The 13,388-nt window shown below is 37.7% G+C and overlaps 1 protein-coding gene across 1 annotated transcript in view; it reads right to left on the bottom strand.

The window, feature by feature from the left end:
• Positions 1-13,388, bottom strand: part of TBC1D5 (TBC1 domain family member 5) — a gene marked incomplete at both ends in the record, with an annotated part of 190,933 nt that overhangs the window by 161,587 nt on the left and 15,958 nt on the right. The window contains one exon of the mRNA XM_084260539.1: positions 210-276. Within this exon, the coding sequence (XP_084116665.1) occupies positions 210-276 (67 nt within the window). The remainder of the gene's footprint in view (positions 1-209; positions 277-13,388) is intronic.

Raw genomic sequence — 13,388 nt, 5'->3', positions numbered from 1 at the left:
TGAACAGCTTTCTCAAAAAATAATAATCCAGACAACAATTTTTCAGATCATTAATTAAATCCTTCATGTCCGTTAATCTACCTACTGTTGCAATTTAGATTGCACAATACTCTTAAAATATATGGACCTGTTCTTTTGCTTTAAATAGCTCATGCTGCATATTATAGTCAAACTTTAAAATCAGAAGATAAATATAAAAAATTACAAACCTGTAAGAAAGAAATGTTCTATCAGAATCTGAGGTGTGGTGTGTGCTTCCATTTTCATTTGATCCTCCTAATGCAAAGATAAAATAAAAGACCCTTATTGTAAAACAAGCCCTGGTAATAAAGAACACAATATTGATGAGATCTGCAGTTGATTTTACCATATACAGCAACAACAGTTAACAACAAACCTTACACGAATGTCTCAGTTTTACACCTTCAAACTCTTAAAGCTGGCAAGAGAGACCCCCACCCTCTATCTTCAATTTGGAGCCTGAACGTTCTGAAAATCTAAGATTGAATTTTTCTGAGGTCCTTCTCAAATTATTAAAGAAAATTTTTTTAGTATAAGGTTACAGTGGTATACCATATAAACAGGAGAGTTTGATGTTACTAACATCTAAGTCAAGGAACATAGAAATAAATCTATTTTGTGGAACACTTCAAGTTGACTGCATGATACCAGATATTTTTTGTTATAGTACAATTTCAAAGCTTCTCTGAAACTACCTAAGTAACATGTTTGCAAAACATTTTGTTATACATCCTGTGGGCTGTTTACATATAGAACAGTGATGTTCAAAGAAACCAAGGATTACAGGGAAACCTTCCTCTCTATAATGACTACTTCTGTTGAAGGACCCTTAACAGAAAGAATCTAATTTTTTCACAGAAAATTTATTCATGTCCTGTCTTACACTATTTATTTTTGCTCAACCTCACACTTAACTTGATAATTCTTCTATGCTCCAGAATAATTCCTTAATTCATTTACAGACAGCATAGCCCATCTTTGTATCCTCCATGCTGCTTACTGAACTGGCAAAACCAATGTGGCAAGACAATGAATAGAAGTACTGGATAAGATCAGTTCCACTATAAACTGCTGAAAAACTCCACTACAAATAATTAATTAAAATCTGCATTTTTCTATTAATCTTATAATTACTATACTAATCCCCATCCTTTCTATTTCATAACCATCTCCCACGGCATGACATCAGATGGCTTACTGAGGTCCAGATCGACTTAACATATTTTCTATATGCCTATTTTGAAAGGCTAGCAGGTTAGTTGGTCACAATCTACAGTTCAACAAAAATTCAGCACAAAAAATATGCCTTTTGCTTTTCCTGTCTTCTTCTTAAAACTTTTCTAAAGCCCTACACAGACACCAGTCAACCTATATAGCTGCTTTGCTATCGCTTTTTTTCCTCTTAATCTAAGTATGGGTACAACATTTCCCCTCATTCAAATATATGCTATCAGATGTAAACTAAAAAGACCCAAAAAATTGGTCCATGTATTTCTCAGAATGCTTCAAAGACAGTGATTATGCAAGGCAGATGCTTTAATCTTTACTGGATGTGCTAATTTATAATATCTACCCAACACTCCCTTGTATTTATTTCCAGGCCTTGTCCAAAATTTTGGTTTTATTGAAAATTTAAACTTTTCCAGTGCAGACCATTTGTCCATTTGCACTGCACAATGGTTCCAGTTTTCTTCCCAAGGAAGCTTCTTTACATAGTCAAGAAAGTTAAGCTTGTTTCTTATGATCTAATTCAATTTAACCTGTCAGTATAACCCCACCCTTTCTGCTATCTAGGAGGAGGCCTTCTTTGCAGATCAAACTGTTCTGTTTCTTTCAGGATCTTTTCTTATTCCAGACATTTCTTAAAAAACACCTAATCATTGACTTTGTCAGAGAACTTTCCATCCAAGAGGTTTTTTTTCTCATCTAATTTTTAATGCATTTTTTATTAACTTTCGCACCTTTGTCAAAAATAAAGCCCAAACCTCTACTACATTTTAGCCTAAAATCGCTCAGTCCAGTTGATTTTGCTAATTAGCTCTCTCAATTTATTTTGAAAATGGAAATCCTACTTATTCAATCTGCTTTTTGTTTACTAAATTTAACTAAATTAACACCGCCAGATAGTTCATCCAGGAGCTGACCCTCTCGTTATTAATAACCATCTGTTCCTTTTTTTCTTGTATCTTGGAAAATAGTCTCCCATATTAGGACAATTTTAAGTAATACTCCTTTTCATATATTATCCATCTCCACACCTGATCCTGACCATCCAGAGAAATGACTAAAGTATGTTCAGTCTCCTTTAAAGCCATATGCCCAGATGCAGTGATACTGGGCAATAGTTTATAGGGACACAGCCCATTAAAATGGGTCCTGACTGCACTAGAATCACAGGATCATCAAGGTTGGAAAAGACCTTCAAGATCATCAGGTCCAACTGTCAGCCCTACACCACTGTAACCTCTAAACCATCTCCCAAAGCGCCACATCCACCTGTTTTTTTTTAACAGTTTCAGGGATGACAATTCCACCACCCCCCAAGGCAGCATGTTCCAATGCTTCACCAGTCTTTCAGGCACACTACTGCACTTTATTGGTGCTTCAGCATCTCCTAAGCATTCACTTATCACACCAGTCAGACTGAAAAAGAAAATGCATTGACAGTGCTAAATTTTTAAGTTGAAAAATACTTTTGGGACTTTTTCAAGAATGGCAACACAATTTCCTTCCTTTCTGAAGTATGGGGGTTTAAGAGTACCTCAAAAAACTTACAGGCCTTTATCACCTTTCAACTAAACCATTCGTCCTGCTTGAAGAGTCAATAGGACTCTGCAAAGACAACCAGAATCTCAGTCATAAAAGTTATTCCTTCATCAGGATCCCACAATGATCATTTGGTGGGATGCTCCTTCTGCTACATCCACCCAGTGTGAAAGGATTCCCTTGCAGCTAGTTGTCCTTTGCAAAGTACTCTAGGTGTAGCTGCTTTATTCTGAAGCACTCTCTCTGAAGACAATACCTCAGCATTCTTTATTGTACACCCATTGTTAACAAATCTCATATTGATATAAATTATTATTGGATTTATTTTTGGTTTGGTGAGGTTTTGTTTTATAGTTGGTTGGTTGCTTGGTTTGTTTTGTGGGGTTTTTTGAGAGCCACTTTTTCTGTTCCATTGTATCACTAGCAGCAGCTACCAAAAATGGATCGGACTAGGTATATTAAGCTCTCAGAAACAGCATTTAGTGGAACAGGCATTTGTGAGGTCATTTTCTTGGTCTACCCCCTTTTGAGACAGGTAGGTTTGTTACAATGTCTTGAAAGATGATTTAAATGTCTTTCACTGAAAACAATAAAAATTATAAAAGAAGGTGCAAAATATTAATTGACTTAAAAGATAATTCCCTAAATTTTATTGAAATGTTACCTCAAAGTTTTTCTAGCAAATCCTGGTAAGCATTCATAGTCATCAATATATCTGAGAACAGGGCAGGTGCTTCACTACCTAATGACAATAAACTGTGGGAATCCATGCCCTGGATTACCTCTCCTCAGGCAAGTTCCACTTACTCCTCCTTTCAAAAGGTATGACGAACTCTCAGCAGAATGGGTAAATTACTTACATCTTCCTCAGTGATAATGACACAAATTTCTGGTGAAATAAGGATATATACTGAACAGTTATGAATATAAGATTAATGATGCTGGCAACAGAATTTGTGGTCTCTTTTAAAACTAATTGATTCAGTATTATCCTAGTATTTTGATCTTTTCTGACATTCAAAAATGGAGAGAAGGGTTCTGTTGAAGAAAGAGAAGATGCTCTGCCAACCCTGCCCCACACCTGAAAAGGTTTCCAAACTTCACATGCAAGAACTGGGGGGTGGGCGGGGAGCAAAGTTAAAATAAATCTTACCACTTTTTCAGGGGAACAAGAAGGGAAATAACCAGAACAAAAACAGTATCAAAGTAAACACAGCTAAGGTATCCAGCTTTCGGCACTAGAGCAGGCACTGTTTTTAATACAGTAATAAAACAAGGCATCATGCTTCCAAAGGGACCGAAAATCATCTGTGCATCCTTCCTCCTGCTGCTTTAACTGAAGAAACTTCCTTTCCTTAGAATGATCACTTTCTCCTGAAATAATTCCATTCCGTTGCCCTATTTTAGTTAAGTCTGTTCCCATGAACAGAGCCCAAGGGCTAAAGGAAGCTGGGACCTGGTACAACTGGACACAGCTGGAGGCTCTTTCAAGAAAGTTTGCGTAACTCAAAATCAATACTTTTACTAAATAGTCAAAAAAGAACATTTCAAATGCTGGCTTCTTTAGATTTCAGAGATGCACGGAGAAGGATTTGTAAATCATACATTTACTAGGATACAGGATTCACCCAGAACATGCAGGCTTGTCACCTACAGTAACTGTTTTCTTCTAAGAATATGTTTGAGTTTATGGACATACAATAAAATAGATGAACCCAGAATAAAGAGGATGCCAAATACACTTTCTGAAGATTATCTGAAAACCCTGTGTAGAAATGGTAACAAGGAGAAGCCAAATTTAAATATTCACACTATTTATGCATTGTATTTCTTTTATTATACTGATAGCATAATCTCTTCTCAAAGAAGAGCATTTTCAAGGTGCAGTGCAGAGTTTCCACTTCAGGCAACAAGAAGAAACTGGATAGCATTTCAGCATCCCAGTTCAAGAGCGGGAATACGCTCTGGGTACGCACCAGGCACAGTGAGCACTCTAAGCTCAAGCATGCGCTCAACAAGAGTAAAAAGCGTGTGAAGAACCATGTAGGGATCAGGTGTTTCTCACCCATCTCCTTCACTACCTCTCTGACAACAGCTTTTTTTATTCCTATGAGATGCAAAAATTCAACATAGGACTTCAGATGGAGAAGGGGTGGGATACTCTCATAACCACTTGCAAGTCTACCAAGACAAGAAGCCTGACCTGCATCCCCTTGCTTGATGGATATCCTACTCCTGCTTCTAAAAATAATTGCACTCCATCCATTTCCTTTTTCTTTTGAAATGTGTTTTGATACTGAAGAAACACCTTTACGTATATACATATTTCTGTATGTATACACATACACATGCCTACGTGTGGGCACAGATGTATGTTTATCTAGTGCTAACCGACGTACCAATCCCATGTCAGCCCTGAAAGGGTTTTATGGCTGGCAGTTTAGGAATTCATGATAAAAGTGATCCCACTTAGGAAATCAAACTGCGCATTCCCCTGCTTACAAGTGTCAAAATGGAGATAGATCTCTCTGCTGACGAGTCTGTACTCGGCTTAATATTTTCTTTGTGTTCTAATCAAAGGTTAAAGTGTTGCTAAAAACTGAAATTTATTTAACGGTTGTGAAAATTTAAGTTCAGGTTGATATAAAACACCCCATCATTAATGCAGTGTTTTATGATTAGAGACAAGGAAAATTTTAACACAAATACATACTTGCAGCCTAAGGTTGTCAATTCTTATAACATGACTTCCAAATTCCATGCTATATTCATTTTCAGCATATTTAAAGCTTAATAATTTAATGATTTATCCAATTTTAATTTATACTTTCAAAACCACTTTGAACAATCTGAGGTGCCACTGGAGATCATAACAGTGGTCCTGGTTAAGTCAAATAATAATTATAGCGCTTTCACTTTAAAGATGAGATTATTTTTAATTATTGAGTGAAGTACTTGAGGTACCATACTTATATAATTACGCTACTCATTAAATGGTTATTGAAAGCTGAAATGTAATTTTAATGACAGCTACCTATTTTTCTTTGCACACTTTATAGATGACAGATCAGTCAGGAATTCTAGTTTGCTCAAAAAAAAAATCCTTGCAGCTGCACTGGTTCTTTCAGGTGTAAAACAATTAAGCTGTGCTTATTTTAAAACTTTAAACATTTTTTTTCTCAAGCGATATTTATACGATATGCAGGAGCTAGCAAAACCAGAACAATAATATAGGGATATTTTTTCTTCTTCACAATAACACCAAAATTCTGGTCTTAAGCCCTATACATTCCAAACAGTATCCCACAAAAACTAGTGACAATACAAATATGGAAGAATGATTTTAGTCAAAATGTGTTCCTCATATAATGCAAACAAAAAAAAAATTGCTTAACAGATTGCAGACCTTTATTGTGAGTATAAAGGGGTAATCAACATACAATAAGCATTTTACTATGCATTAAAACTATATATAATGCCACGAGACTCCTTTGCTTTTTGTAACACCAAGGTTCACAACTCCCGAAACATAAAATTCTTTCATATTATTTACTCCACAGATAGACAGATATTAATCAATCTGAGCTGGATAAAATTTATTCTAACACGTAGGAATCCCTGACAAACGACGCCACAGAGCTGTGGGCTCAGAAACGAGCACCTAAAGTCTTATGTTCTCTGTGTTTTAATTCCTTACACGCGATGTTCAAAATTCAGCATATCTGTCCATTGTTCCAAGGGCCGGTATCTTGTTCAGATTAAGCTTCCCTTTTCTTGCAATGAAAACCAAACAGAGGAGTAGATTTGTTTCATTAACAATATTAAAGCAAAGATTTCTGAGTTCGCTGTATGGGGAAAAGGCAATAAAGTTTTGAAGAGGGAAAAACTGCTTTGTTCCTTCAATCCCCTAGTTGAAATTAATTATAGCAAATGTTTATGAAAACATCTGTTCCATACAGTTATAAATTCTTAATTTTAGCATGGGCGATTCCAGGCTCCTCTATTATTTTGAAAGAGAGCAGCCTGACAATTGAAAGGTTTACAAAAGAGCAGGCAATTTGCATTTCCACAGCACCAAATACGCAGTTTGGAAAGTCTTCAGGATCTCTGCAGCAAAAAGGGGGAAAAAAATAAAATACAGAAAGACGAAGACGACTGAAGCTTTCTGATTTGGGTCCGCTGATAGCCTGAAATGGCCGTGGAGGGAGAGGTGGGGGGGATGGATAAAAAACGAAAGGAGAACTAATCCCAAAACATACGGCAAATTGAGATTTTTTTACTACACCAACCAGGTCTTTGAAAAGTAAAAAGCTAGCGGGGCTAACGCGTGGGTTTCTCCGCGGTGCATTGTGATAGATTCCCGAGGAGCGGAGGGAGGGAAGCGCTCGGCGCCGCGGCATCGCGTCAAGAGAGGGTGCTGCAGAGTTGAGGATGATGCAGCCGGTGCCCGCTCCCCTTCGCAGGCTCCATCCTTGGTACCGGCAGCCACGGCGCTACCCACAATCTTTCGGACTTTTTTTTTTTTTTTTTTAGATAACACCCTTGCAACTACAGTGTTAAATTCAATTTACACCAAATAAGCTTTTAAAATGATTAAATGGATCAAGCTCGGAGCAGTGTACAGAAACTGAAAATAATGCCTTCAGCTAAAGAATTAAGTGCACAGCACTTCTGATATTTATAAAATAATTATTAGGCTGGAAAGTGGAAGCGCATTTCACTCTGAGCAAGTTGTTTTTGAGTTTTCTGAAATAAATATGATGCAACTTTCTGGTGAGCAGCCTGTGGAGCGCGAACCTGACTCTCCAGGCCCTCGCTTCAAGTTCATTTAGCTCTAGACACGGACTCTGAATCCATGTGTTGCTCCGCACGGATCTTTTGGTAGCAGTTTAGTTTCAGCAACTATGCCCTAAAAATACTGTATTTTGCCACGAGTGAAATAAAAAATAATACAATATAATAATTAGCAATATGTGCAGATAATTAACTGCGAGACCTTGCCAGGAGATACACAAAATTCATACACAGGCTGAAATATTTTGTTTATCCTTCAATATTAATATGAGGAAAACACATTAAGCACGAGTATTTTCTTTTCCCCTTTCAGCTTATTTGAGTTAGGAAGGGAACCCAATCGTAAACCACCAAGGAGTAACCAGCACATACGCTAATCTTGTGATAGTGAAAAGCTGGTCACATTTGGAAACAGGTAAGGAAAACAGACCAAGGTGCAAAATCAAAGCCTGGTTTAGTCCCGTGGAAAGCTGCTGAACACTACGAGGGGGAGCCACACCGGTTTGCAATTACAAACAAAAACTTCTGGAGATAATAAGAATATCCTGTACTGCACGTTGCTCAAATCCAGTCAATTCCGGTGTCTTTCGGATTGCTGATTTACGACAATCAAGTGGCATCTTCTATGATCTTTGCATATAAAATCACAACTGCATATGTGTATACGCATATATGAGTAAACTCTGCCTATTCTCCAGGCAAAACCCTCTGTTTCAAATAATTTTGTCTACGCACTTCAGTTTAAATCAAGACACGCAGAAATAAGAGGGTTTCCATTTTAAGTGAAACTGCTTCGGAGCATTCACAAACCTAAACACCAGCCCTGTCATTAGGTTAGCCTGTAAATTAACATACCGGTTTTCCACATGCAAAATGCATGTGTGAAAAAGTGTGGATGGGAAAACATATACAAAAGTCTAAATGACTGATTTTGAAATTAAAACATAGCACCAGTGTGTAAGAAATGTTGCCCCGTTGCAGCTCAAGATTTCAGTAAGTTTATTCAAAGGACTTACAACATTTCTTTTCCTCATGAAGCCTCTGTGTTCACCAAAATAGGCTGAGACACACACTGCACCCTAAACTAAAAAAAAACCCTTATGAAATACACAGAGTAAGGAATTATACTATAATATCACTGAACTAGCTCAAGGTAATACTTGAGAAGAATTCTCAGGTAATTGTAAGGTACCAAAATCTTAAATAATTTACATCCAGAGATGTTTTAATATAATCTCTTTGAGCACGATGGGAAGGCCGAGTTTAACTGTGATGCTAATAGTGATTTAAACACTTCAGAAAATGAACGTAGATGGGAAAACTGCTTGGCTTCCCGTTTAGTGGGAACTACACAATACTAGCTTATATAAGCAAATGTGACTTCCACTGAAGCTGTAAGTATTTACTCCAGTAATGCCTGGATTCAATTTGTTACCAGCAGCAATAAGACTGATAAAAGAAAAAAACAAAATCCATGGGATAAGCTGTGTGATTCTTCTAACTATTTTCCAATCACTGTTTCTCATAGTGTGCCCGTCTCTGGTCCACGGTAAATAACATCCAATTCTGTTCACATCCTCAGAACTACAGTCCACATCTGTTGCTTAACCTGTCTGTTCATTTACCACATATAACTTAAATAAATTCCAAAGTCATCATCAAATGTGACTGAAAGACTCCAGGATAATGCACAAACATATTAACTTCATCTGAATGAAGTGGATGCTGTACACCTAATAAATAATCTCTAACTTCAGTAAACTCTGTAAGAACATACTCAGCTAACAAAACAGCAGATTAACAACATAAGCAAAATGGGAGATATGGTAATCCAGTATAACTAAGGACAAATATCACAGTTTGCACAGAAAGAAAAAAAAAATCTTAGAAGCTGCCTGGCATCATCGCTAGGAACTTATGTCCCATGATATACAAATGCTGAGTGACTTATCACTTGCATCCAGAAGAATTTAGCTGATTTTAACTTATAAACAACCTAAAAGGCCTTTGAGCTATAAATTGCAATAATCTAAAGATGGCAAGAGGCAATAAACATGAGTTAATGACTCAGCATCCTCCTGAGATAGCACTGGTCATACAGCGTTGCTTAATCTTAGACATGCACAATCGCTGTAAAAAGGTGGTCTCCAGAGACCATTTACACTGACAATAAGAAAAACATACCATCTCTTTATATGTTTGAAGGCTACTCTTGTCCTTTAATTTACTTCAATTACATCCTATTTTTAACCACATTTCTATCTTATAGATAGATGCAATCCTTCTGTTTGGGATAATAAATCATACGTAAGTATAGTTTGATTTCCATATTCTAAGGCACTAATGCATATTCCACTGAGTCTAGGAAAAAAATCCCAGAGCCAAAAAAGATTGAGCAGAAGTTTTCTAACATTCTGTTGTTTTGCCAAGATTAAATGATAGTAGAAGGCAAACGAGAAAGGATTAAGTGCTCTTTTATTGAATAGAATTGCCCTTTCAACAAGAAGCTAGCTGCTCTTCAACTGAGAATAACAGGTTTATCAGGAGAAAAGGCAGCAAGACATGTGGAAGCGATACACAACCTCACCTCCTGAAGTCTGGGAGGGTGGTCTCCTGATAACTAGGTGGGTTAAAAAGAGCAGGAGAAATTCTGCTTTGTTTCTTTGCTGTTTCTGATCAAAGGAAGCAACTACAGCAGGCTGATGACTTACAGCACCACTGATGGGTGCTAAAGGTTTCTCCTGAAAGCAGAATGTACTTGCTCAAAGATCTTCTTCCTCAAGTGTAAATATGTTTAAGAACACTGTGAAAATCATAGCACATCCCTTTGCCCAGCACATGTACTCAAAGAGGTTCAGCCTGAAATCAGAGCACCCATGTAGCTATTGCGGTGACATGTGTAACTAGCTACTTGCTTGCCTGGAATGGGATGACAGCCAGCATTTAGGGCTGGGAAGGAAAAGCAGCTGCACTGGTGCTGTCAATGGAGACACGGAAATTCAGGGACATCAGAAGCTAAAAGGCAGTGGAGGTACCTGGCATCCTGTGGAGGGGCTGGCAGCTGAACTGGGGGTTTCAGCTCTGAGGACGAGGAAGCAGATGAGAAGCTTCAAGTTAGGAAGGTGTCACAGAGGTGCAAAACTGGGCAACGCCTGGACTTTCATTAAATGCTACAGTTTTAAAAGCACACAGTAAGAGGGGAAGGGAGTCCCACATGAAGCAATGTGGGAAGCAGCCAGTTACTAAAACACCTAGGGACAGGCATTCGGGCACCCACAGCACCCTGCCACCCCAAGAAGCTTGGCACCTCCAGATCCTTCCAGCTGCAGCCCCCTCTTCCTGTACCACAACTCCTTCTACCACTGCTGGAAGCAGTCAGATCTCTAGGTCGGACAGGCTACTTTGGATTTATATCCACATAAACTGCAGGACCATCTGTTAAATTAGTTAGAAACAGGATCCTGCTTGTATCTATTGAAAAGACACATTTTTAATAATGTAAATACGTAACGCACTTTAGCAGCATTACACACAAAAAAAGTTAGAGAGAACTAATGGTTAATTTATTAAACCATGAACACCACATCTTAGAAGCGCATATGATTTTGACTTCCTTTATCCATCATTGATAACACAACAGAGAGCACATTTTTTCATTCCTTAACAATTCAACTACGTAAATGACTTTGAAAAAGCAACGTAGTTTGTGGGTAAAGTTTGAAGTTATCTGTGTGAAACTTAAAAGATGTTCCATCAGCAGCAGAGTCTAGTGGTAAGAAAATACACAAATGTACTGTTAAAAACCCCAGAAATCTAAAACCAAAATCACGTTGGGATACCTTTACCTTATGACAGGACCAGTACCCAGGAAACTTGAGCAAGACTCTCAGGAAAACCCCAACAACCTAAAGACAACCAACACTGCCACACAGACTCAAACACTCAACCCTGAAATGGACCTTCCCAACGCCAATGGAACAGCCTTTACCTTAATCAAACTAAATATACAGAAGGAACTTGCCCCAGAATGGGATACCTGAGCTTAAAGGCTGCTAATTCCCAGAACACATTGTGTATCCAGCAGACCCACACCTCAGGCAACGTGAAATGGAGACGTCCCATTTTCTATAAATTTCTCCGATGAAAAAACATGTCACTGAACAGTATAAAAGTAGTACTGAGCTGGAGCTTTTAAACTGCCAAATCAAAATATACGTCAAAGCATAATGAAAACACTAGTTTTTAATCAAAATTCCTTTAAATTCATCCTTAGTTAATTTGGAGAACACCAACTGTGTACTTTGCTGGTGCAAAAGCCGATGCATGTTGTGAATGATGGATCTGGAAAAATGTGAAGAGCAAAGGTATTTATGCATTAGCAGTAAACTCAAGATGTCTAAGAGATGAAAGTCCACAGCTACATCAGAATATAAAAATATATCAAATTGACAGCCAGAATGACAAAACACTTCTATTTACTACAGCACAAAGTAGTTTGTCGAGCAATGGCCGCTCTGTTGTATATACTAAGAAAAACTCCCCACAAAACATTTCTGTGAGTAAGTAGGTAATCCATCACGGGACAGACTACTGTTCTCCACCCTTGGCCTCCTGTGAGGAAGATGAGTACTGTCAGTCCCAGGTGGCACTTCAGAACGGAACTAAGGATGCAAGTACAAAGCACTTGGAGACGTAAGAAACATGAGATTTCAAAAAATGTAAATTCGACAAGTATGAGTAGATTTTTCTTGCAGACAACAATTACCCTGAAGTTTTTTAAAAGACTGATGATTTACTTCACATGGTAATAGGATAAATGTTAAGTAGTAGTAGATTTTTCCAGACAGTTACCCCAGTTTTCTAAGACAGTAAAGGTGTGACATTTTTTAGCCAAAAGAGTCTGGGTGCTAGACAAAAATGTCACCTAGCATCAGAGAGCATCAGCTTTTTGACTTTGTTTTTTTTGACCAGGTTCTACCTAAGGAAAATGTGGAGAAGCATGTTTCACATACGTAGCTCATCTTAAACCAGAAAAATAAACAACTTGAGAGCAACAGAGCAGTCCTGACCTTCAACAGTGCACCCAAACAGCACAGACCTCAAGCCATGTGAAGGGAATGGTTCTGCACAAGGTCTTTCAGGCACATACAAAACGTGGCATTAGAGACCTTAAAGCATGGGGGTACAGAATTTACACCCGTACCGTGGGAGTGGATTTCAAGAGGAGGGCTGCCTTACTTGAGCACAGGCATTATTTTTAAAAGCACTATATGCTGTGACTGCAGGTCATAATCCACAGCAAGAAAGAATATATACGTCTGAACAAGTTTTTCCGTTTCCTCTCATCGGAATGACAGTGAATAAAGACGACGAAAATTACAGCATGTGAATACTAGTGTAATTACTGAATAGTTCCCCACATAATTATGCAAAACAGATCTATCCATAAGTTAATGTAGCCATTTTCTTTTTGAAACAGAATTTTCATGCCATCCATCAGTCACCCCAAAAGACAAACCTTAGATGACTTTAAGTACACAGAATTTACTCATTTGGTCTGTAATACAAGCAATGCATGTGAGTAGAAATAAAGGTTTAATGAAACAAAATAACGCACTCCACTAGGGAAAACACATTTTGCCCAAAGAAAAAACCTAATGTAAATAAGTGGAGACTTGACTATTTGATAAATATAGCCCCAAAGGTTATATGTTTACTGAAAGAATATAAATATTGTACGTGATGTAGATTTTTTTTTATTTGACTAGAAACATTAATTGCTTTCTAAATACAATAATATTCTTTCC

Source organism: Gallinula chloropus, assembly GCF_964237585.1.
Source record: "Gallinula chloropus genome assembly, chromosome: 2".
NCBI classification, from domain to species: domain Eukaryota; kingdom Metazoa; phylum Chordata; class Aves; order Gruiformes; family Rallidae; genus Gallinula; species Gallinula chloropus.
The sequence above is the reverse complement of the archived record's forward strand: the minus strand, read 5'-3'. Positions and strand labels throughout refer to the sequence as shown.